The sequence below is a fragment of the Pistacia vera genome, unplaced genomic scaffold, assembly GCF_008641045.1.
Source record: "Pistacia vera cultivar Batoury unplaced genomic scaffold, PisVer_v2 Contig351, whole genome shotgun sequence".
Lineage (NCBI taxonomy): Eukaryota > Viridiplantae > Streptophyta > Magnoliopsida > Sapindales > Anacardiaceae > Pistacia > Pistacia vera.
Genome location: NW_022196170.1, coordinates 1065396 through 1092775, shown reverse-complemented (window position 1 = coordinate 1092775; position 27380 = coordinate 1065396). Strand labels below are relative to the sequence as shown.

The 27380-nt window shown below is 32.4% G+C and overlaps 3 protein-coding genes across 4 annotated transcripts; 2 read left to right on the top strand and 1 right to left on the bottom strand.

The window, feature by feature from the left end:
• The first annotated feature begins 1611 nt into the window (after positions 1-1611).
• LOC116139515 (uncharacterized hydrolase YugF) lies at positions 1612-5631 on the top strand. The gene is made up of 9 exons (XM_031425177.1): positions 1612-1979; positions 2375-2467; positions 3545-3756; positions 4056-4200; positions 4289-4361; positions 4627-4773; positions 4886-5011; positions 5316-5396; positions 5497-5631. Exons 1-9 carry the CDS (start codon positions 1681-1683, stop codon positions 5566-5568), a joined length of 1248 nt encoding a protein of 415 aa, XP_031281037.1. The 5' UTR covers positions 1612-1680; the 3' UTR covers positions 5569-5631.
• A 4992-nt stretch (positions 5632-10623) lies between these two features.
• LOC116139458 (cytokinin riboside 5'-monophosphate phosphoribohydrolase LOG8-like) lies at positions 10624-14520 on the top strand. 2 transcript variants are annotated; one of them, XM_031425125.1, is made up of 7 exons: positions 10624-10783; positions 10875-10972; positions 11172-11202; positions 11300-11399; positions 11538-11608; positions 13942-14085; positions 14185-14520. In XM_031425125.1, the coding sequence occupies exons 1-7, from the start codon at positions 10688-10690 to the stop codon at positions 14260-14262; spliced, it is 618 nt and encodes a 205-aa protein (XP_031280985.1). In that variant the 5' UTR covers positions 10624-10687; the 3' UTR covers positions 14263-14520. The 2 variants fall into 2 exon arrangements, with proteins under 2 accessions (XP_031280985.1, XP_031280986.1); XM_031425126.1 differs by having other exon boundaries at positions 10664-10772.
• A 1103-nt stretch (positions 14521-15623) lies between these two features.
• Positions 15624-17998, bottom strand: LOC116139527. The gene has a single exon (XM_031425192.1). The coding sequence runs from the start codon at positions 17518-17520 to the stop codon at positions 15850-15852; it is 1671 nt and encodes a 556-aa protein (XP_031281052.1). The 5' UTR covers positions 17521-17998; the 3' UTR covers positions 15624-15849.
• Between the last annotated feature and the right edge of the window lie 9382 nt (positions 17999-27380).

Sequence of the window (27380 nt, the reverse complement as noted above, 5' to 3'; positions counted from 1 at the left end):
ACAATCAAAATCAATTTTTTCCTTTGGCTTTGCAAGTCTCTTACTTAAAAGTTCACATTTTTCAATAAAGTTTCTCTTTCTTTGATTAATTTATAGACTTATCAATAATACTCAGTGGGTTATCCTGTAAATTTTTTTGCTTCTCTTGACAAAGTTTTAAACTTTGGTAGCAAATGTCAAATGATAACATATTTGAGAAGAACCATGATGATATAAACTTTGAGTTCAATTTATGGATATTTTATTTATTGATTTTTTAATTATCAATTTAATATAAAATGAACTTCAATATAGAAAATTTATATTTAAAACACAAAAACCAATAATAATGTAAAGAAAAAATATAATAAATATACCCGCACAACACAACTTAAAAATGAATATAAGTTACAGAAATTGCAGAAGGTCAAGATAAATTTTGAGTTTAAATAGTTTACCTTGATAATATTCAAGTGATATTAAATATCATAATTTATACATGATTCACTACAAAATACTGACATCGAATATCAAAAACATGTCTTCAAAAATAATATCAATTGTACAATATGATGATCTTGAAAATATAATTAGACCATATAATATTCAGGTAATCTTCTCAAGTTGGATGAATGATTTAATAACATCTACCTATAATTGATATTAATAATTATACAGGTACAATTGTTAATTTTATCTTAACATAACTTTGTATATATATACAATTTATATTTACTTTAAAATTTATATAATTTAACACTTATTATGTCTTAATCTAATTAGTTAATTTTGTTGGAATAAATTTGTTTACAATCTATTTCAAAAACATTGAATAAATATTCCTACGCAGCGCGGGCTTATGTCTAGTTTAATATAATTAATAAAATCTAAAATGTCTAAAATTTTAAAAAAATTGTAAATCTTTTCTATAATTTTCTAACACCCAGGGAACATTGGAACTTAATACGGAATATTACGGATTTTATAGCTGTGGTCGAAATTTAAGTTGGTCCCTTTATTATGTGAATTATCCAACCATCTCCCCTACCGTTAGGTTTTTCCGTTAAAACTTATGTTGACCAATTTTGACCACTAAACGATAATTTGATCCTTAAAATAAAACTTTTTTAAAAATTCAAAAGAAAAACCTAAAAATTTTTAATTTTTTTAAAATACCAAAAAACCTTAAAATTATATTAAATTCATAAAAAATTAAAAGAATAAATATTCCTAAAACAATTTAGAAAAAATAATCAAAACCATATCAAGTTAAAAATTTTCTTGAAATTTATTTATTTTTTGGGTTATTTAATTATTCAAAAAATTCTTATGTTTTAGGTAATTTCATTAAATTTTGGATGTCAAGTTAATTTTTTTTTAAAACAATTAAGTATTTTTCTTAATTTTGTAGAAACTTATTTTTAGGGGTGATTTGGTCATTATATAAGTAAAAATAGTAAAAAGTTATTTTAACAGAAAAACTAACGGTAAGAGAGGTGATCAGATCATTTGCAAAATCAAGGGCCAAATTTTGCAATTTTTAAAAACTACAGGGACCCGATTGAACACGATTTTAAAGATCACAAACATGAGTTGTCTACGTGGAGAAAGACCGAACATAGAACATCTCAACTGTTTCTACCCACTTGAAATCTCTCTGTGTCACTCTCCCCCTCCATTCCAACTCTGAGAAATCGAGCTATGGCAATTGCCACTACTTCTGCAACACTTCCGAAACCTTTACCAAACCTCAACTCTCCACTTCACTCATTGCATACAAGAACCATCAACTCAATCTCTTCATCTTCTCTCCATTTTGGCCACACCCTTTTGCATAAACTCACCATTTCTCACACAATTTCCTCGAGTTCGAAAAGATTTTCAGGGTTTAAGCCACATGGGTTTGTTTCATGTTCTTTGAGTAATGAGTCTTCTGTTGATGAACAAGTAGAAGACAAGAGTCTCCCTAACACCAGCTCCAATGATCTAGTGAAAAGCTGGTAATCCATTATTTTCGTTTTTAGTTTCTTGCTGTTTTCATAAATTTTATTGTTTAAATTAGTTGATAAATTCGTTTAAGATTCATATAGTTGTCAATTTTGAGGGGCTTTTTCTTGTTCAGTATTTTTTTGCATGGGAAGGGGCCTATATTTGAAAAGGGCAAAATGAAAATTACATATGATTTTAGTAGTTGTTGTTTAAGCTCTGCCTCATTAATTAATAAGGTGTAAGAAAAAGGAAGTTATTAGTCCTTTCCTTAACAGGATTTTATAAATTTAGGAAAATCAAGTTCTTTAATTGGTAGTTGCTGATGCTTGTTTTTGTTGAAGGGATGGATAATTTTGATGAATTAGCCTTTTCTTGACTTGTGATGTTAAGTTTTTGTGCGTTGTAGTGCGTGGAATTGGAGGGGTTATTCGATTCGCTATCAGTGTTCCGGAAGCAATGGCCCTGCTTTAGTTCTAGTTCATGGATTTGGAGCAAACAGGTCTACATCGTTGATATTTCGCTTCTCATTAGCAGACAACTAATTGTTATAGGTATCAAATGCAGATTGCTCTATATTGTCATGCTTGGCGTATATTCGTGTTTGTGTTGTTGGGACTTGCATATACCGCCTTTTCTTTTTTTGATTGTTTAATGTAGATCGACATGGAAGTCGGATGAATTTTTGCAGACTTCTCTGATAATTCTACAATCCTACTTTTATAATAGTTATCCCTCTGAAAATTAAATGATCAATTTCTTAAAGTTTGTTAAGATTTACGGAAGTTTGAATCTGTGGAACATGGATTGATATTATTTAGTTGTAAATTTTCTTCTTAGTAGATAGCATCTTAGTATCAATGATTCTTTTAAACTGTGATGTTCCACAAATCATTTGCATTGGTTTCGGTTTTGAATTATGTGTGGAGAAGCAATGGTATGTCTTTGACAATGTTCTGTATTATAGTTGTGGGGTTATTCATGTTAGCACATTTCATGAACATGGTCCGTCACCAGTACAAATTAACTTAAGAACCTTAGAATTAGACAGCAAGCGGTGATTCGGTAAATATCACTATACCTGGGGAGATTTAAGTGATAAATAATCCATGATTCAATAACAAGGATAGTATTCAATATCAAAAAGGGTAGCTTTATCACAAACTAGCTCTCGGAAAACCATAAATCACTCATTCTTAGAGATGAAAACGACTGACAGATCCACTACATGTTATCTTGAAGAACCATTGCTCTGTCTTATAATGATTTTGTTTCCACCATCAAGTCATATTTGCCAAGTTGCTGCATTTTGAAATGAAATACAGTCCTTGCGTGGTACCTGGGGCTTGTTTTAGTTATTAGTACAAAACATATTTTCTTCCAAGCATGTTGCCGGAATATAGGATTAAAATGCAGTAACAGAAGTGCCTGTTTGTGAGAATTGAGATGCTAACTAGTAAAAATCAAGTGATCTTCAAAAAAAAAAAAATTTGTTGTCTTTTTGACTTTTTTTTTTTGGTTACTGAACTAATGTGGCTGCATCCGTATGTTTTAATCCTTTACTGTTATTAATCTGCAGTGACCATTGGAGGAAAAATATCCCAGTTCTTGCTAAATCTCATAGAGTATATTCAATTGATCTTATTGGTTATGGATACTCGGACAAACCTAATCCTCATGATTTTGGTGACCAACCTTTTTATACATTTGAGACGTGGGGCACCCAGCTGAACGATTTCTGTACAGAAGTTGTCAAAGATCAAGCATTTTTTATATGCAATTCAATTGGAGGTGATCATCTCCTTCTCAATGTTCTACATTATTCGAGATTAATCAGCTTTTATGTTTGTTGTTGCTTAATTGATCTCTTAGTAAGTCATACAACAAATAAAAACAAAAATAGCAGTTGTTACTTATTCACTTGGATTATCTTAGCATGCTGACATCCACGTTACAATAACATAGAAATTCTCTTCTCTTCTCATCATGATGCCAAAACTAAACTTCAGAATGTTTGCATTTTCTTAAAATTTGAAGGAATTATAATTCATCAAGATTTATATTAAATATTTTTTTGTGTCTTCGTGTAGGACTAGTTGGACTCCAAGCCGCAGTCATGGAGCCAGAGATCTGCAAGGGAATGATCTTATTGAATATATCTCTGCGTATGCTTCATATTAAAAAGCAGCCTTGGTTTGGAATGCCTTTGATCAGATCATTTCAGAACTTGCTGAGGTGAAATTGAGATGATTTCTGCCTGTTGATATTTAAGGTTTTTAAAGCTGCACTTGTCAGATTTAAGTTAGTCATGCTGTTGTCATAGGAATACTCCTGTGGGGAAACTTTTCTTCAAATCAGTTGCTACACCAGATTCCATCAGAAGTATTCTTTGTCAGGTAATTGTACATAAATATTTTTCTTTCGACACATAACAAAAGTTGTTCAAAGTTTTCATAGGCTCTTAGTGACACTTGACTTTTCACACAAATTTCCCAACCTTTCGCATCAGTACTGGTTGTAGAAGTAACAAACTTATGTAGTAAGACTGGATATTTAATACGGACCATAAGCAGTTCCTTGGCATTTGCCTGAAAAGAAAAGAGAATTTAGTGCAGCCTTTCCCTTGTCTCTGTTGACTGTTTATGATGTATTGCATTTCAGTGTTATAACGACACTTCCCAAGTGACAGAGGAACTAGTTCAGAAGATCCTACAGCCAGGACTTGAGCCTGGTGCTGCAAATGTATTCCTTGAATTCATCTGTTACTCGGGAGGCCCTCTTCCCGAGGAACTTCTGCCTCAAGTGAAGGTCAGTTTCTGCAAACTGAAGCTAAATATGCTAATCACGATTCCTGCTGATCAAATGTTGCTCTTGACTATAAATTTGCTCTTCATTTTTGCTTTGTTTTCCTCGTTCGCAGTGTCCAGTTTTGATAGCATGGGGTGACAAGGATCCGTGGGAGCCCATTGAGCTTGGAAGAGCCTATGGGAATTTCGATACAGTAGAAGACTTTATTGTCCTTCCTGACGTCGGTCACTGCCCTCAGGTTTTTTTCTCTTGCTCTCTTGCCAATATTTAGGGGCTGTAATCTGGTGTTTTTCATATGTGGAGGAAAAGAATTATTCAGTTTCTTTGTTAATTTATCTATGAAGTTTGTATAAAATGCAGCCATTTGCAAGAGGTTTGAGAATGCTTAAACCTCGTAAGCGTCTTTAACAAGTTTTGCTTACACCAACTGAAATTTGGATTATATACTGTCAATTCAGAAACCATATCTTGGCAAGTATATATATGATTTTTCGCAAAGTATTATTATCTTCTTATTACATTTATCTGTTGATTGAATGAAGGACGAAGCACCCCATCTTGTCAACCCGCTGGTTGAATCATTTGTGGCACGCCATGCTATGGCTCCAGCTAGTGTTCCCAAGGTTACCTCCTGATCTTATGTCTCCAGCTAGTGTTCCCACGGTTACCTCCTGATCTTATGTCTCCAGCTAGTGTTCTCACGGTTATCTGATCCTTTTGCAGTTTTCGCTTCAATTCTTTGTCGCCACAATTTCATGTTTTTCCTCTCTGAAAATGGCAACCCTTGATTTATAAAGGTAGCGTTTCACTCGAGATTACTGCTAAGGCTGGTTAAATGTATATATTTTCTTGATTTTATTCACTCTGATCACATTTCATTAACCTTCGTTGATATCAAACTAAGTTTCCATTGTTTATATATCTTGTGAAAAATAATAAATAATTGTCTCGCTCATCCCCCTTAGCAATTAATGAGACAAAATTTCGCTCGAATCCTTAATCAACAGATCTCTAATGTTAATTTCAGACTTAAATATTCATGTTAAGTAATTTGTGAACACATGAATCACAAATCGTAGGACATTTTTGTAAGATCAAAAGCATAAATTTAATTCATGCAATTTCAATCAAACATAAATTATTGAGTAAGTTCGGTGCAGAAAGCTTGTTTGAAATCTGGAATTGATCGATTGTTGATCGTGGAGACTTGTCTTCCTCTCTAATAACATGCAAAATTACGATATTTTAGAATGAGGTTAATATGTCGTGCGTTTGGAAAGGGGACCCAACCCTTTTAATAATAATTTATTGGACATTTCCATTACAAAGTTAAATAAGTTTCGCAACCCGCACTTACATCGTCATAAATCAGATCAATTAAATATGAAATGAAATGTATAAGGATTAAAAAAAAAAATTAAAAGACCACAAAATTTATTAGAATATGTTATTGGACCATGTGTTTATTTGGTTTGATTAAATTAAAATATAATTCATATTAGTCCATAATTAAGAAATTTTTCACCAATTTTGTGACAATAATTGTGTGTGAACGTTGCCGGTGCGCATGCATGACATTATCATATTATAATGAAGAGGTTAGTACATAAGCTTAGAGCATTGTCTAATTATATTTTGTCATTTTCCTTTATTTTCTACACCTTTTGGCATTGTAATATCCCGTTTGATTAGATTAACACACAAATTAAGTAAAGAGTGGCTATGCTATTAAGAGCATCTCTAAATGACTCTTTATATGACACAAACTTTTTTATTATGAAGAATCTATCCATAAAAACAAGAGTCCAACAGACTTTTTATCCTTTAAATATAAATTAAAGAGTCAAATTTTACTCTTTATTCTAATTTTAATTAATAAACTACAAGTTTTTATGTATTTTATTTATTTATTCTCTCTCCTATTAAGTCTTTTTTTCTAAAAAAATAAAAAACATCTTCGTTAAATTTAAAAAGTTTATTGAATTTGACTAAAAATTTTATTTTTTATATTTAAAAATTAATGAAGATACTTTTTATTTATATAAAAAGCTATTCTTTAAAATAAATAATCTAAAGTCTAAATATCTTCCATATTAGGTATAGGTGGTAAAGAAGCTGGTCACTTGTCACCGCCATTTGCAATTAATTTTATAATGTTGACACTTCAAACTTAACTGGAAATCAAAAACTACTACTTTAATGTTCACATTTCTGTATAGTTTTAATGATTAATTAAACCTACCTAATTATGTTTAACACTTTTGATTAATTTCTCATAGATCTCCATAGGTGTAGATGTCAACCCTTCTATACCTATCATGCCTTACAGCCTCCGGTACATGACTTTTGGTATTTACTTGCTTATTTATGTGATTTTACAAGTTACTATAATTTTTTCCTTCCTCGACATAAATATTGTGTCTCAATAATGTCAATTTGCATCGTCGTTTTTCTACAACAACACAAATAAAAAGGTTATAAACTCATTGAGAACCCCTCGTTGTAACGATGCTATTTGAACGCGATAATGTTACGTTGTGGCATATTTGTGTATACCCTATTTCGATCTAGGCCGAAAGACTTCCACCTATCCAAAGTTCGGCATAAAGACAGATTGATACTCAAAAGGTTTGGAAATAACAAACAAATACTTTCTGTTATATTCTGTTAGGGATTTTTATCTGCTAAAAGACAGTATAGTAATTTCATCTACAGTCACAAAATTTTTAAATTTTAAATCTTTTTCTTCGTATCCATTTTCACCCCAAGCCCGTTTGCACAACCTTCTTGCGTCATCAATCGATTTTTTGACCAGATTTAGCATTTTTCTGCAAAGTTCGGTGATAAACAGTGACACTGGCCCTTGCTGGCGCACGTTGGGAATTGAGATCGGTGGGTATTCCAGTCTTTTCACCATTTTTTTTCTTTTAGCAGATGAAAATTTCTAACAGAACATGACAGAAAGTGAGTGTTTGTCATTTCCAAACCTTTTGGGTATCACTTTATCTATACAGCAAACTTTGGGTATATATAAGTCGTTCTCCCTTCGATCTAAATATCTTATTTATTAGCTTAAATTCTTAAGTTAAATGGAAATTTAACATGCGAATTAAAAGAAAAAAAAAAAACGTAAGTAAGAACAAATGATAGTCAAGGCATAAGGGCTCTTGAAGTAGAATTGCATTTAATACAAAGACAGAATTTTGATTCAAGTTCTTTAAACTTCTGAAAATTAATAAATAGATATGAGTGTTCATGTACATAATTTATCCATAGAAAAACATGGAGAAAAGGGGAGGACCTATCGAAACTGTGTTCAATTAGAATTAAACTGAAATAAATAAAAGCAACCCATTTGTATAAAAGATGTTATACATGCAATTAATTAGGGAGAACGACATTTTCCCACCCAATGTTTGGCGAAATGACACTTTCTCACCATTCGTCAGGTTCTGTTAGTATTTTCTATTAATATTTGACTAAAAGATAAAAATACCTTTAAATATTTTATTTCTTAATTAGTTTATTATAAATTAAAATTTAGTTAAGTCAAAGTCTTTACTCAAGTGTAAAGATACATTTTTTCCTTTATTTATTTAATTAATTAAGAATATTAACTATTAAGATTGTATATGTTAATTAGTGAAAATGAAAAACATTACATTAATAGATTATTGAATAACAGTGATGAGATATTTTATGACATTATAAATAAATATTAAGGTCATTTAACTTTAAACAATTTCATAACAGTACTCTTAACTTTTTAGTTAGGGTTAACTATTTTCTTTTCTTTTTTTACTTTTTAATATCTTACTTTTTGGCTAATTTAAAAATAAAAAAATTATAAAGTCAAATATTTAAAAGTATTTTCGTCTTTTCAGTCAAATATTAACAGAACTTGACGAAGGGTGGGAAAGTGTCATTTTGAAACTTGATGGGTGGGAAAGTGTAACTTCACCAAACCTTGGGTGGGAAAATGTCATTCTCCCAATTAATTATGTCACATTAATTACGGACATCACAAGAGATGATCTTTTGGTGTAATCAAATTAGTGTAATATGTTATTTGAATCTGACCAACAGCAAGGTAACCTGATTTTTTGTCCAAGTTAATTAATCAATAAACTAATCATTTAATTAAGCAACTTAATAAAGCATGAGAAGTTTGAATAGAGAATGAATGGTGGGATTAATTAGTGTGGCCCCTACATCATCATCATGTTTAAGCATGCTTAATTAATCAAACCCAATTTTTGTAAATTTTTAATTAATTAATTAAAAACCCCTAAAGTCATGATTACATCATAGGTTAATTTAATTAAGTGGGCATCAATTACAAGTATATATACCAACATATAGAAAAGGCTAAATTAAGAGATATTGTTAGCATTGGAGAATCTTAGTCTGCCCTTTCTAATCACATATTATAATAAATATTATCACTCCTTTTAAGATACTATTAGTTTACTTAATCATCAATAATAATACAGAAAAAAAAAAAAAAAAAGTTAGGAGTTGTAAGAAAAGCTATAGGACACCCGTTTTGGTAGAAATTTTGTTTTATATTTTGAGAGTTTATTATTATATATTATTGTTATTATTTGAGAGTAGACAACTTTTTCTCACCCAAGGTTTTCTTAATGACACTTTTCTACTAAAAAAAGTTTTAAAATATCACTTTCTCACCCAAAGTTTATATTTCATTAATACCCAAAATATACTTTACTTTCTCAGCCGGCGTTCGACGAGCTACCAAGAGTCAAGGTAAAACGGGTTTTGTAGAGTGGAGGCCGATGGATCGAATGGTGTTAACCGATTGAATATTCGTCGTCAGAATCAGTCGAAAATCAACTAAGAATAGGAGACTCTAGCTTTACAGTGACTGACAATTGGCGAGAAATCAAGTGCTAGAGTAAGAGGGGTTTTATGGAGAGATACCAAAGGTTTAAATGGTGGTGACGAAGAGAATTTTCACTACCGGAATCAGCTTTAGATAGTAACCGAATATAAACTTTAGGCAGAAAAGTGATATTTTAAAATTTTTTGAGTGGAAAAATGTCATCAAGGCAAACCTGGGGTGAGAAAAAGTTGTTTACTCTATTATCTGATATATAAACTTTGAAGGTACAAGAAAATTTATATATAAATAAAAGAAAAAAGTGTATACCTAACAAGTGAGATAATTAGCTATCCTAATCTCAAAGAATATAGTAATTATCCAATTAAATGACGATTAAGTTATTAATTTATATATAAATAGGAAGTGATGTATCAAATATTATATTAATAACAACTTGTATTTGTAAAGCTTATTTTTAATAAAAGAAGTATAAATAAATAGGCTTTTTGCAAAGTTGAACTAAAAATTGAATCTATTTTAATAATCTTGTAATTAAATTAGTAATAAGAATTAAATGAATCGGGGTTTGGAGATGATGAAATTGTTGAATAAAATAACACATGAGTAACATGCATATTTGTATTGTTGAGCCACCTTCAAAGGAAATGTAAACATCCAAACACAAAAGCCAGATAAAGATTTGCAAAAAACAAAAGAGAGGAGATGAATCTTCCTCTAAATTCCAAGAAAATAAACAGTGGATCTTATTGGTGCACCCACCAAGCAAAAACTTAATTATATTAAGAATAATCTATGTAAATGGAAAGCAAAATTAATCATGTATTATGGGCCATACAATCACATATCAAACAATCATGTCTCACGTGTCATGCAAAGATATAATACCATCATCATCACCACACATATATATTATTATAAGACTTCATATTAAAATATGTATAGCTAGGACTTGTTCAAGATGATGACTTTGGTTTAAAACTGTTTATGTATGTATGTATATTTGAACTCAAGTTAAGCTTTGTATATTTTTATAACAGTAGCTCATTAATCATGGGTAATTTCAAAAGGGTTTGTGTCTTTTGTGGAAGTAATTCTGGGAATCGAAAGATTTTCAGTGAAGCCGCTCTTGATCTTGGTAGACAACTGGTTTGTATATTCATATATGTTTCTCTTTTCATCTCTCTCTTTTGCATGAAATTCTACCTCGGGGGTAAACGAAAAAGATGAAATGTTGCAGGTTGAGAAAAAGCTGGATTTGGTTTATGGAGGAGGGAGTATAGGGCTGATGGGTTTGGTTTCTCAGACAGTTTTTGATGGTGGGTGTCATGTTCTTGGGTAAGTAATATGCGTATATAAACACTAATTAAGTTTATATATTAATTTCTTTTACAACAAAAATGCTTATTTTCGAAGGTTAAAACTCTGGAATATCTTAATATCCTCGAAAACGCCCTTTTCGATATTATTAGTTTGATTATTTTTGTGATTAACATTGTGTACTGATTTGATTCATTTTGTTTTGTTTTGGCTCTAGAGTTATTCCAACAGCTCTTGTTCCAATTGAGGTATGTACTATATACGTCGTATAGTATATGATCATCTTCATCTTTCTCATTCTCTTCGGTTCATAATTAATAACAATTAAAACGACCTCGTTTTCAGATATCAGGGCAAACAGTTGGAGAAGTAATGGTAGTATCCGATATGCACGAAAGAAAGGCAGAAATGGCTCGTAGAGCTGATGCTTTCATTGCACTTCCAGGTATATATGCATTATAATACATGCTATTTAATTAATATATAGTTTATAATAATACGTTAATCATAATAATTAATTAAATCACAACTGTTTTTTCAATTTTTCTACCTATGTTTTTAATTGCTTATTTTATTCATGAAGGAGGTTATGGAACCATGGAAGAATTACTTGAGATAATTACATGGTCACAACTTGGTATCCACGATAAACCTGTAAGTAATTTTATCTATATATTACAGAATCAGGATACTATGACTTCATTTTTTGACACTCTTTGTGCATCATTTATCTTTTTTTTTTTTTTTTCAATATTTTTTTGTATACGATTCATCTTTGTTGATTCAACGGTAATAAGAAAAGTTAAATATCTAAATAAATCATGGTATCCCAACCCTATATTGTATATATATATATAACTAGCTTCTTAATTAATTAATTGATAATATTCTGTATACTTGCAACTTAATTAGTATATATTGACTTGAATAAATTTGCATACGCAAGATGTACGAAATTAAAACCTTAACTTAGACCCTAATAAATTAAGAATAGGGCATTTAATTAATTTATCTTTTCTAGGTCCCAATTTATGTACTTTATATTAATTTTTATTGTATGTAAATTATTTTCTAGCTATAATAGCTCTAATTTTCTAAGATAAAAGAGAGGTCCTGGTGAGCCAAGTGCAAAGCAATTATGGACAGTTAAGGAGCCAGGATTTTGTATCAGTGGGGCAACTCAAAGCAAAAAAATTAATATATTATTAATAAAATTTTAATTTTTTAATACATTAAAATTCGTTAATAAAACTTAATATGAAAAATGAATTTATACTATTTTATTTGTTTTATTGATAATAAAATGTTTTTTGGAATTCAAAATAATAATTAGAGTGTTGATTAAAGAAATATTATATATGTATCATTATGTAAAATAATAAAATATGTTATCAACATATTTTTCGAGCATTTTTTGTTTTCCCAAAAATCTCTTTGCTTATAGAAAAACAATCTCAAATTAATATATGTGGGATGAAATTATCATTTATCCATAAATCCCTAAATTTTCTTTTATGGTTACTTCTTAGAAAATTATTATAACCACAAATATATCTTATTTAATAGTTTAAAAAACAATTAAACAATTCATATCATTATTTTGATAGATGAAGATAAATAAGTTCAAAAAAGAACAAATCAATTTGAGAATCATCATATATAGAAGATTTAACATAAAAATAAAATAAAATAAAAAAAGAAGAAGAAGAAGAAACAAAATTAAAATATATCTGCAATTTCAGAAAAATAAAATAAAATTGAAGTGATGATAATGTTAAAACACAAAATAGAAGGATATAATTAAATTTTTTTCCAAGCTCAATGGGGGCATGAGCCCCCCCTCCCCTCTCTCTTAGTGGCTATGTCCTGATTATTGAGACTATGTTTTGATAATTATGAAAGTTTTAATCTATGTTAATGATGGATTAATCATAATTAATATATATATGATCATTTGATTTCATCTTTTACTGGATCAATTTTAATTTATTTTCTTCATACATGAAAAATATATTGTCTAAACTCTTCATGTATTACCTAATAAACAAAATCATAATCATATATTATTGATTACATAGTAATTTTTTTTATTAAACTTATTCCATGATAGCTAGTTAAATGTTTATATACTAGTAAAAATTATTAAAAATCTCCTCATAATTTACCCTTAATAACATGATTAGAGACAGAGAGAGCTCTAGGTCTAGGGTCATGTTAATAGGAAACCATTAGTTTCTAATAACTTTCCGAATTAAGTTTATGCACTTAAATCATACTTTGAATTCTTAATCAAACCATCAAAATCAGGCACCAAAAATTTACAACCATTCAAAATTTTGAGAGGGATGCCTTGAAATGGACTTATGACCATTTTTAGCCTCTTATTTAAAACCTAATCTTTTTGCTTTAACGTGCGTTGTTTGGTGTTTTTCTTTTGTCATACTTATCAATTCTAATTCTTATAATTTAAAAATAAATAATTTATATTAAAATCTGGATTCGATAACGTTATTAGGTACGATTTAAATTTGAAGATTTAGTATCAATTATATATAATTTGACTTTTGACTTTCTTGCACATATTTTGATTTCGATAAGAAAACTTGGTTTTCAATAAATTGATTAGAAAGTTTGGTTGTACAATGTTGGCTCTTCGACACTTCATATTACAATATTATATTAAAAAATTTGAAAAGTAAATATTTAGTGTAGGCTGACTGTTGGCTTTCATTTTATATTAAATTAAGTTGGCAACTAGTCATTCATTTTTAGTTCAGGAAATCCACATCTGAAAATGACTTTATACAATAACTGCCAAAGTTAAAACTATTTGTATGATAAAACTTACTAAAGTTCATTTTACGAAACATTTGAAGTACTTCATGTAAAAACACCCATCAAGTAATGTCAGTTTTCTATTGTAAAAAGGTGTTGGTAAACAAAAGCACTTGTAAATGTTTCTCTTTTTATTTTGATTGCTAAAACAGGTGGGAGTCTTAAACATTGATGGATATTATGATTGCTTGCTGAGATTCTTTGACAAAGGAGTTGAAGAGGGATTCATCAACTCTTCTGATAGGAACATTATCATTTCTGCAAAAACTGCCAGAGAGCTTATACAAAAAATGGAGGTAATGAAACTCCGACAGCAACATTACTGATAACATGTAATGATATTTTAGTAATCTTAAACATTATCGATACAAACTGCACTTGTTGTGTTCCTGCAGGAATATATACCGGTGCATAATCAAGTGGCTTCAAAGCAAAGCTGGAATGTAGAAGAAAATAGAGATGAAGATTTGTAGAAGATTGATTTCTGTGATCCCCCATAAGGAAATAGGCTTATTTTTTGTCTGAAATATTTACTGATGACTCTTTGCATTTAATTGCCTGCTGAAAGAGGGATAATACATGTAATACAGAAAACATTGTTTTCAAATTTGCAGAATTACTACTTGTTTAAGCAAAATGTTTGCAACTGAGGAATGTGAGTGAGCTCAGTATGTAAAAGTGTACTTACATTGCAAAAACAGTGGGATAACATCAAAGTAAAAGAATTAAGCTTCAAGCAATTTCAGATGCCCAAAATCAAAATAGATATCGAATGTTACATCTCGGTGATTCACAGATTTAAAACAATGTCGAACCCTACATGAGGCTTCTCAACGATGCTGCCTGCTTCTGGTTGAAATCATACCTCGTGAAAGGAAATGCTGGTGCACTAAATCCTCAGTGTTTCAGTCGGTTGCCTGCCCGGTGAGTAATCAAACACATTAAAGCAAAACAATTTAAAGATTATGTACAATATACTTCTGAGTCGCAATACAGAACCCAAATAACTAACAACCAACATGGGAATCAATCTAGATTAGAAAAAGAAGGTTATCTCCGTAACAGACGAAGGCAAAATTTGCAGCTCCTGGCAACAAAACGAGAAAAAGAACGAAATGGTACGTTTTGCTAAAACTTGCGATCTAAGAGGAGGTTTCTATGTGCATAATATGAATCTGTGTGGGCTTTCTGTAGGATAAAGAAAATATTAAAGCAAGGAAAAGAATAAAGATCAACTTTTATGTTATGCAGCAATATGACAGTCCACAGACATATGGCAGCAAAGGCATATTTTCGAACCATGAGTTTGCCAGCAACAAATCAGAGTCTAGAAATTTATGGCAGCCAAATGCATCTTCAAGAACAGAGATTTATTTTATTTTAGTGCTTTATCCAATGGTTTTGGTTAACTGACCTCCTTTGTGAGATGAAAATCCGCAGTTATGTCTGCTAGGTTGACTTCTTTGCAATCTTGTTACCTTGTCCATTTTCCACACAGGCAAACTACTCAGTGGAGAGACCTTAACTATTACTAAGATCGGCAGCTACTAATGACTTTAGGGATCAACAATCGTCCACGAGTGATAGAAGAGTGTTTCAAAGCAGTTTCAGGTACTGGTTTCATGACAACGCAAAGTAGTTCACAAAACTCAATTTCTAGTCATTCAGGGACATTGAAACAGGTTCCTTTTTATACTTTGAATCAGCCATTTAGGTTGTCTAGTGTCCATTGTTAAATTAAAAAATTATCATCTTATACACAAGTCAAAATAACAAGAAGAAACGAAAAGAGAACAGATACGAACACTCGACCACTTTAGAAAGAATCACAATAAGAACAAAATGAAACTCAATATAAGTTGAATCTATGTTACAGATACAGGCTTTCAGATCGACAAGAATCACCAATCATCAATAAAATGAAAGAACTGCAAATGAAATAACAAGCCTGAAGTAAACTCAAAACTTCCGTTCTATGATTGAATCAAGATACAATAAAACATACTATTGAGATGTGAATCTCTTTATGCTAAAGGTAACAAGAGCGGACGCCAACCTGATCAGCAGGTATTAACTCCATCCTTGCAGTCTTTAGTCAAATTATAAAAGGTCTCCACTCGTGTCTTTGCCCTGTAAAAGACTTCAGTGTCCACAGCAACTCTCATGTATCCATCAAACTCAACTGGTCGTCCATTGTTCAAAGATGTGGTCTCGTTGTACCACTCACTTGTATTACTCCACAGTTCCTTGTAGTCATCAAGCAAATGAACCTTGTATTGAGACCTTAATTTATCAAAGTAATTATAAAATGGTTCATTGGTTGCAATATACAGATGTCTCCAAGGTTGAACCATTCCTTGCAGCTTTGCAAGGAGAGCATCAGGTGATGTATCAGAATCCAAATGGGGCCAGAGCTCCTTATTTTGGGCTTTTTCTCCTCGAACCACATGAACCGCATCAAAATCCCAATCCATTTTCCCACTGATCTCTGTGACTATATTCATCAATCTCTTGGATTTCCACAATGCATGCCATGGCCTCTGAATGTATTTTGCAGCTTGCCCTTCACACACTCTATACCAATAATTCTCCGGCTCTGGAGCATCAAACTGCCTCCAAATAATTGTGCTTTTATCTTTCCTAAGTTGCATTGGTGTAACCTTATGTGTAACAACTTTCTTAGTTGGCACTTTCCTCTTATGACTCCGATCCCATTTCTTCCAATCCCTCAAAAACTCACCTTCCTCCACAATCGATGCCACCTCCTTAAGATGCTCAAAGTCAAAATAGAATCGAAAATCCTTCCCCTCCTCATCCTTATTGCTCGGGTTATAAGTTGCTGACAAGCAAACACTCAAATCCATTACAAATGTTCTATTCAAATACATAGCCTCTCCCAAACCACACAAGAAACTCCACATGTACTGATTCATTCCTTTACAATAATCTCCTCCACGCGAGTAATACAAGTACCTCCCTTTCCGAAAATTCATCTCTGATCCCAAAGTCGGGATTGTGTCATTGATCTCATCATCACGAATTGTCGGTGCAACTTTGGCATTCACACCACTCCTGGTGGTATTAAATCTATTCCTAAACATCCTCCTGGCATTAACACCGGAATGCCAACCACTAGCATACACAACTTTGTAAGTACAATTCTCCCCAATTCCGAATCTAAACCTCCTAAAATCCCTATACCTCCTCCAAGACTTCTCTTTCTTGTTCCTAAACCTCCAAGCCACGTCACACTCATTTGATTTCGACCCATTAACCGGAGTTTTATACTCCAGAAACACAATCGACTTAAAATACTTCAAGTTAAACCTCTCAACCGCGATCAACACTCGCGGGTTAGAACAATTTACTACCTTCAAGTCCTCACACTCCGATTCGGCCATGACCGTCAAATTCTTTATTTCTTTCTCAGATTTCTCAATCACTGCTTCAGTGATGGAACTAACAGGTGAAGCAGCAGCGCCCAAAACAAGTGGCAAATCTTCACCAGTTTTGAGGATAGATTTGTCATCCTTAAAAGTAGCATTTTCAGTTTGAGTGAATAGCTTTGTTAAAGCTGGCGCAGATTCAAGCCATGGATCTGGAGGCTGATATGTGATAGCAATTACTGTAAAAATAAGAACTGAGAATACAAAGACTGAGAAACATAGGTTGCTTATAAGTTTTATCAAATTCTGGCCTATTGGCTCCGTGCTTATATTTGATTCGTTCATGGGATTTGCCTAATCTCAAATTGCCAATTCCCTAACCTAATCAGATCTTCAAATTTCCCTAATAAAAAGTTATCTTTTTGGCAACAGAGAAAATGTAAGAAATTTGAAGGGAAAGGGCTTTGTTTGAAGGTTACTTACACGAATTCCTCGACGGGTTTTGCTTACTCTTCAATACCCAAGTTTCAGATTCAGTCAGATCTCGAAACCAAATCACGAAACTGGTGTTTGGAGAGAGAGAAACTTCAAGAAAGTTAAGGAAAATTTAAGTGAAACTACTCGGTTCAACTCACACTCCAATCCTTGATGGGCTTTGCTCACTGCTGAAACCACATGAGTTAAAACTAATCAAAACTTTAACTTGAACGAAGAAAGAGGTGATTGGCAGCAAGAAAATGGAAGAAAATGAAGGAAAAAGAGGAGAAAATTACAGACAAGAGAAGTAGGGATAGGATCTGTTTCGTCTGAGGAATTTTGGACTTGAAGCTGAAGTAAACTTGTTGGTGACAGTTCACGTTAGTGTGTAAAGGAGGTGACACGTCAGCTTCAAGAGATTTGGACATCTAAACTACAAATTTAAAAATTAATTATTTTATTTATTTATTAATTATACTATTAGTTTGAAAACCAATTTCAATTATATTTAATGAATTTATTTTTGCCGATTTTTTATTTGAAGATTTTATGAGATTGTATTTGTGTGGTATTTGAGAGTTTATTTTTGTTGACCTTTAATTATTTTGGAAATATTTTATTGATATCTCCTGAGAGTTCTATAAAAACATATGCATATTCCATTATTTTTTAGATTGATTAATTTTCCTTTTAAGAAAAATTATAAAACTTAGTGTAAGTATATATTTTTTATATTTATCTTTGCCTTTAATTCTTCACTTCAATTGAAAAAAGGAAATTTGAATGTTTTCTTTTTCCCTTAACATCCCCAAATGTAACTATTTAATGTAAAGTTATGTTCTTGATTTTATACCAATCCCCCATTTTATTATTCTTTTGTTTTTTAGAGTTTAATTTTCCTATACTTCATCCTATTTCTTGAAATAAATCTAACTCCGAAGTATTTTATTATTGGTATACAAAACCTTTTATATAAACTCTTGTACAAACTAAAGTGTTTTAAGATAATATTGTATTTATAATTTCATCAAGCCATAAACTAAGTAGATATTGTTAGAAACTTTACAACTTTTAACCTTTAATGTTTAATTAAATGAAATCAATGTTTATAAAATAGTTCGTAAAATAAATAAATGTATGTAACAATCAAAGTTATAACTTAAGTAGATATCTATCTATTTTAACTCAATTCATACGGGTTATTTTTTAAATAAATCAATAAAAGAGAAAAAGGCAAAACCGAGCACAAATTGACCCCAAATGCTCAATAGTAGAGAGTAAAAATGGAAGCATGTGTAGACGACAAAGGCCGCTGCAAAGATTCTTAGGTTATCTGGAATTATTTTAACATATTTATGATCAATTTTTATAAATTAAAGATCAAAACTCAAGCTAATTCAATTATTGTACAAACTCAACAATATAATAACATATGTCACTGGAATTGGATCGTGTTGCCTAAAAATATAAGGGCTGACGTCAGGACCCTTTAACCCGCAAAAGTCAGGTCATTAGAACAGCCACCGTCTGCGTCTGTCAGGATAGTGGGCGCGCGTCAGGCTAGTCAGGAGGCTGTGGTGCTTCCACGTGTCCAATCCCTGCCCTAAATCGCGTAAATCACTCTGGAAGGTGGGCAATGTGACATAAAGAAGGATTTGCACGGATAATCCCACCAACTCGCAGATTTAGTGATGATTGTCTCAAGGCATCTGACTATAAATTAGGAATTCATCTCTCATTAAGGGGGTTCGCACACTATTCGCTTGATTAATTACACTCTCTCTTTTCTTAGCAATTGATACCTTGTAATATCATTATAAAGTCAGCCAGCTAATAGCGACCTGACCCCTATCATCAATACAAGCATCAGTGGACGTAGGATTTGCTACCTTAGCATCCGAACCACTTTAAAAACTGTCTCCATTGCATTTACTATCTTCAACCCATTACTTTCACGTGTGATTTCGGGACCCCCCACAACATTTTACACGTGCGTTTCGTTGGTGCAAAATCACGCATCAACAGTTTGGCGCTAGAAGGAGGGCCTGATTTAGTGTTTATCCTTCATCAGGAGAGTCTCCAACCTACCAATTCTACAGCAACGAATGGCCCGTCAACCAGAACATGAGCAAACCAGCCAGGGTACTCAGGGTTCCCCCCAAGCTCAGGGGGATACCTCTTCCAAAAAACCTTTGGCCCTACAGAATGCTGTGGGAGATATCCTATCAAGCTCACAGCTTGACCCCGCTATAAGAAACTACCTGGAGAGGTTTGACAATACTCTCCAGACGATTAACCAAAGGTTGGACCGTTTGGACCAAGGCGCGCCATCCAAGTCAGCTGCGACGGTACAACCATCAAAAATGCCTGCAGGTCACACAAAAGCACGGCAGAGGGAAATAGCCCGTGCCGCGAGCACTGCAGTGCGAAGGCGAAAGGGTAAACAAGTGGCAAAAAGCAAGCCCACGAGCTCCAAAGGGCCGGCAAACACTAATTGCGTTCCAAGCAGAATACCGATCTCGCTGAGACTCGGTGAAAAGACACAGCCTGAGCCTTCCCATGCCACGTCGCAGGTACATACCCATAAAAGTGCTGGACGGGTCGATTTTTATCACTGTCAGCAAGCTAATCCTGGTTGCCATCGTGCAAAGGGGTCACACACTTCGCGGGGCGGTTCTTACCACCACGAAGGTCGTGAGAATATCCCACACCTCTCATCGCCATCGCACGCCTCTAGTCAGCGTGTGTCAAGAATGACTGGAACCGCCAACCGAGGTGAAGAAAAGCCCGACCTCCGGGCATTCCTCAATCGCAACCGCGAGAACCAAACTCGCGTGGGTGAAAGCAACCCCCAAGTGGCTCCGTTGCCGCAAATTGAAGAGCTATAGCGAGCTCTAGACAGGCTAAGGGCCGAGCAAAATGAGCAGAGACAGGTCACATCTGCGTCCCTCTTCTCTCCCGAAGTGTTAGCTACTCCACTCCCGCATGGATTCAGGATGCCCAACATGCAAGCGTTTGATGGAAACTCCGATCCGCAGGATCACTTGTATGAATTTAACGACCTGATGGAACTCCACCAGGTCTCAGACTTGACAAAATGCCGCTATCTAGCAGTAACATTGACCTCCCATGCCAAGCGATGGTTCAGGTCGCTCCCAGCAAGGTCGGTCAGTTCGTGACCTCAGATGAGCACGACGTTCCTAAGGCATTTTCAAGCGAATCGGAAGTTTTCAATGCCTTTCAGTTACCTTAGCAACATAAGGCAAGAAAGGGATGAATCCCTCTAGTCATACATTGATCGTTTCCACAGGGAACTCAATAAGGTAGCTCATACTCCCAAAGAGTCTGTTCGAACTCTCATTATAGCCGGAGTTCGCCCACAAACCGACCTGTGGAAGGAATTAAAAGCTGAGGACGATGTCTCCCTCACAGGATTCTACAATCTTGCGGAGAAATACCTCCGAATAGAAAATTCGTTGGTGGCGCTATGCCGTCGTGACCCCAGCGCATCGAGCAGTATGTCTGGTCGAGGGGAAAGTGGAAGAACTGATCGCAGAGGGGACACTGACGATTAGCGAAAAGGGAAGAAACCCCGCTACGAGCACAAGAAATCATATGCTCCTGTTCCTCATCGCAACCTCGATAGGGTTCAATATACTCCACTGAATGTGTCTGTATCGGCCATTCTTGATAAATCCGAGGAGGCCAGTCTGCTCGATGAACCAGAACCCATGAAAACTCCCGCAACAGCCAGAAATAATAAAAAATACTGTCGTTTCCATCGGGACAACGGGCATCATACAAATGAATGCCGAGCTCTAAAGCAAGCAATTGAAGAACTTATCAAGAAATGGCACTTCAAATAGTATATTGATGACTTCGCTTCTGCAAAAGAGAAGAACCAAGAGGAACAAGGAAGAAAGCGCCGTGATCGCAGTGGGTATAGCAGCGTTAACATAATCTTTGGAGGACCGCACCTCGCAGGAAATACGCAATGCGCGCAGGAAAGGTACGCTCGCGAAGCCCATCATGACCCGATCAGGGTGATGAGTACATCGCAGCGACCACAAAAGGCTCGAAAGGAGGAGCCGATTGCCTTCTATGAGGAGGAGCCGATTACCTTTTATGAGAAGGAAGCAGCTCGTTTGCATCATCCTCACGACGATGCTCTTGTGATCACGCCCCTGATAGGGTGCCATAATGTCTGCAGAATGCTCGTGGACAACGGAAGCACTGTGAAAATCCTGTTCCAGACCGCTTTCGAAAGAATGAACCTAGACAAGGCCGACCTGAAGCCTGCTTCGATCCCTCTTTACGGCTTCACAGGGGACCACCTGATCCCCAAAGGAACGATCCAGCTCCCAGTCACGCTCAGCGACTACGACGAGGTGACTAAAGTTACTGAATTCTTGGTCGTGGATTGCCCATCGGCCTTCAATGGAATCTTGAGGCGACCTCTGTTGAGAAGCTTCAAGGCAATCACTTCCATATACCATCTCAAGATGAAGTTCCCAACTCCAACAGGGATAGGGGAAGTGAGCGGATCACAAAGCGCATCTCGCGCTGCTACATAAAATCAGTACATATGGCATGTGAAGGAAAGGGCATTTCGCGATGTGTGCCTCACCAAGCTATGACGATCAGTCGGATCGAGCCACAGCCTGGCCCAGCAGAGGATAATATAGATTCTCGAATCTAGGAAATCCCTCCCAGCGGCCCGGTTGAGGATCTTTCTGAGGTTTCGGTTGATCCAAAAGAGCCGAGCCGAGTGTTAAGAATTGGAAGCTGTCTCAACCCCCGAGGTCGCGTTCGAGCTGATTAGCTTCCTGATTGAAAATATCGATGTGTTTGCCTGGTTGCATGCAGATATGGTCAGGATTAGCCTGGACGTTATTTGCCATGCGTTAAACATCGACAGCGAAACCAAGCTAGTTCGCCAGAAAAGAAGAGCAATGGATCCGGAGCGGTATGCCGCCTTGAAATTAGAAGTGGACAACCTCTTCTGAAATGGGTCCATCCGAGAGGCACTCTATCCAACCTGGGTTGCCAACCCGGTTCTGGTAAAGAAGCCAAATGGCAAGTGGCAAACCTGCGTCGACTTCAGCGACCTCAATAAGGCTTGCCCTAAAGACAGCTTCCCCTTGCCAAGAATTGACCAACTCGTGGATGCCACCTCGGGGCACGAACTACTTAGTTTTATGGATGCATACTCGGGATACAATCAGATTCCGATGTATGGGCCGGACGAGGAACATACATCCTTCATTACAGACCGGGGGCTGTATTGTTACAAAGTTATGCCTTTCGGCCTCAAGAACGCTGGCGTGACCTACTAGCGATTGGTTAACCAAATATTATCCGACCAGATCAGAAGAACAATGGAGGTTTACGTGGACGATATGCTAGTCAAATCCCAGGTCGCCTCAGAGCACATTGCGCACCTGGCTGAGATGTTTGACATCCTCCGGCTGTATGGGATGAAACTGAATCCTCTCAAGTGCTCATTCAGAGTGTCATGGATCCATCATATGTGTCTCTTGAGTCAGCTCAGCGTTTCCCACATGCGAGTCGTTGGCGTCCAAAATCAAGCGTCAACAGATCGAATCTGAAAGACTAAAACATATAATAGTTCATGTATAATTAACCATGTTTATGGGATAGTTTTTTTTTTTTTAAAAGGGAATTGTAAGTTTTATGATATTATAAAAATAGAAATGGAAATGGGGTTTCTTACTCTTGTCCATTTGCTGAGTACAGGGATGTTGAAACTGGCTTAGAATCAATCATTGAAAAATCCATTAGTTTTCGAAAGTTAAGTGATTTCATATGAAATTTATTATTTGTTTCTAGTGTATAATCCTTGTTGGATTCTTGAAAGTTGTTTGATATAGAATTTAAATACAGTTTTTCAGGGGTAAGCGGTTCCGGGTACCTTGCATTTTTCAAAGGAACCAGAATCGGAACCACACAGTACAGGTTCTTAAATTCAAGGAACCGGAACCTAAAATGCAGGTTTCGGTTCCTTTCCCGGGTAACCTATAAAAAATCAATCACCCCCCTATTAGTTTAAAAAATGACAAAAATACCTTAAAAGTTTACAAATACACCCCTAACAAATATACTATTTGGGTTTAGGGTTTAATTATAATGTAATATTATAATTAATTAAATTTTTAATCATTTAATTAAGTATTGTAATATTGTTTATAATAGAATGTTATAATTAGTTAAGTAATCATACTATAAATTTATAATGTAATGTTATAATTAATAAAATTCTAATCATTTAATTAAGTATTGTGTAAATTAGTAAATTAATTACTAATGTTTATAATATAATGTCATAATCAATTAAGTAATCATTTAATTATGTAATGTTATAATTAATTATGTAATCATACTATAATGTAATGTTATAATGAATTAAGTAATCATATTATAAATCTATAATTTAATATTGTAATTAATTTAATTTCTAATCATTTAATTAATATACTAATGTTTATAATGAAATGTAATAATTGATAAGTAATCATACTTATATATTAAATATATAAGGTAATGTTATAATTAATTAAATTTTTAATCATTTAATTAAGTAATGTAATAATGTTATAAATTACTAATGTTTATAAGATAATGTTATAAATTCGTAACTAATTATATAATCATTTAACTATGTAATGTTATAATTAATTAAGTGATCGTAATATAATGTAATATAATAATGTTATAATTTAAGTAAGTAATTATTTAACTATAATGTAATGCTTAATTAATTAAATCTCTTATCATTTAATTAAGTAATCATTTATTTATAATATAATGTTACAATTAATGTTTATAATATAATATCATAATCTATTAAATAATCATCTAATTATGTAATGTTATAACTAATTATGTAATCATACTATAATGAATTAAGTAATCATATTATAAATCTTTAATATAATATTATAAATTTATAATTAATTTGTTTATAATAGAATGTTATAATTAATTAAATGATAATTTAATTATAATGTAATATTACAATTAATTAAGTAATCGTATTATAAATTTATAATGTAATGCTATAATTAATTAAATTTCTAATCATTTAATTAAGTATTGTGTTATTACTAATGTTTATGTAGCAAATTGATAATTACTAATATTTATAATGTAATGTCATAATCAATTAAGTAATTATTTAATTATGTAATGTTATAATTAATTATGTAATCATATTATAATATAATGTTATAGTGAATTAAGTAATCAGACTATAGATCTTTAATGTAATATTATAATTAATTAAATTTTTAATCATTTACTTAAGTAATGTAATAATGTAGTAAATTACTAATGTTTATAATGTAATGTTATAATTAATGTTTATAATATAATGTCATAATTAATTAAATAATCATTTAATTATGTAATATTATAATTAATTATATAATCATACTATAATGAACTGTTACAATGAATTAAGTAATCATACTATAAATCTTTAATATAATATTATAATTAATTTGTTTATAATAGAATGTTACAATTAATTAAGTAATCATTTAATTATAATGTAATGTTACAATTAATTACATAATCGTACTATAAATTTATAATGTAATGTTGTAATTAATTAAATTTTTAATTATTTAATTAAGTATTGTGCTAATATAGTAATGTTTATGTAGTAAATTACTCCCTCTGTTTTTAAATAATAGTCGTTTTAAGGGTGTTTTACTTTTTCAAAATAAAAGTCACTCATTGTTGCTCCTTGTCAAAATAAAAAAAAGAGACGAAGAGCAGAAATGGAATAAGACAAAAATATTAATTATTTAAATATGCAACGGGAAAGTTTCCCATCTGCAAAATAAGGGGAGAAAGTTGGGTGGGAGAGACAAAAATTTTTTTATTAAAACTTGTGCCCAAGCTTAAAATGTCTTTTATATAAGAACGGAGGGAGTAGTAATTACCAATATTTATAATATAATATCATAATCAATTAAGTAATTATTTAATTATGTAATGTTATAATTAATTATGTAATCATACTATAATGTAATGTTATAGTGAATTAAGTAATCATACTATAAATTTTTAATGTAATATTACAATTAATTAAATTTTTAATCATTCAATTAAGTTTGTACTAATGTTTATAATAAAATGTTATAATTAATTAAATAATTATACTATAAATCTATAATGTAATGGTAGAATTAATTATACTATAAATCAATTAAGTAATGTTATAAATTATAATTAATTAAGTAATTATTTAACTATATGTAATGTTATAATTGATTATGTATGATATTTAACTAGTAATTAAATTTATTATGTTATCAATTTATCATATATAATTAATTAATTACAATTTATTATAGATAACTTAGAACTTGTGATTGAAGTAAATAACTAAATATATTATTATTCAATTAAATATATTATTTTATTCAAAAATAATTCTTTTAATAACATTAAAACACTTTTAATTGGATCATAATTTCAATTATTCACTTAATTACTTTAATATTAATATATAAAGTTTTTAATATGGTGTAATTTAATGTATAAGTATAATTGTATATTTATTTAATTAGGTTATTCTAAAAATTTAACTTTTCCAATTTTAAATTTTTTTATATGTAAATATAGAAACCCCCATTATTCTTTATTCACATTTCACAAATATTTCATATTTTCATTGCAGTCTAGGTTTTAAAACAGATTCCAACATGTTCCAAAACAGTTCCAAAAATCGATTCTTTTTTCAGATTCCGGTTCCTCCATACATAAGAACCGAATCGGAACCGTACAGTGTCAGTTCCAATATAATGGAACCTGAACCTATCCACTCAGTGCCGATTCCGATTCCGATCCAATTCCAATTCTACCTCCAGGTTCCTGTTCTACCTACTACCCTGCTCACGCCTAGTTTTTCTTTTTCTTTTTCTGTTTCATAAAATAAAGATATAGATAATTTTTATGTATTATTGTTTTAAAAACAGTCTCGAACACAACGATAAACATTGTAACTCAAATGAAAAACAGCCTCTTGTTTTTAATAGATTCACAATTATTTTGGATCACACGCCACATCCTAGTGTTTCTTTGATGTTCCAGGTTACAAAAGGTTTATCTAGGACACAAGCCATACCGGATTGACTAACATTGACCGGCCATAAATTTTATTTTCGTTAGAATCATAATTTCTTTTTATGAATAATGTAGTTTAATTATTTTTTTATAATTATTACATAATAAATTTTTATTTAAAAATAACAATAATTTTTAACTTACATTGAATATTTTAATGTTGAGTGTAATTTGTCACTTAGCACACATTATTTCGTTCCCTCAATATTCATCTTGTAACTTAACTAAACAATGAAACTATAATTCATTCCATCCTTGATTCATTATTTGAATATGTATCATTTTCTATTTCTCTTTCCATTTCAATACAATTCTTAGAAGTAAACATGTCAAAATAAAATGTTAGGATCTCATATTAGAAAGAAAAATTGTGGACATTTTTGGGTTATAAGAGATTGGACACCCTTCTTGCAAACCTTTTTTTCAATAAGAGTTCTACTTAAGTCCATGAAAGACCCACGACCTAACCCAATTATTGAGTTGTTGGGGTGGGTTCCTATCACAAAATGAGAAATTTTATTGGCATCTCTTGTTAATAGCATTAACAAAGCAATCAACTCAGCCGTGCCATCTAA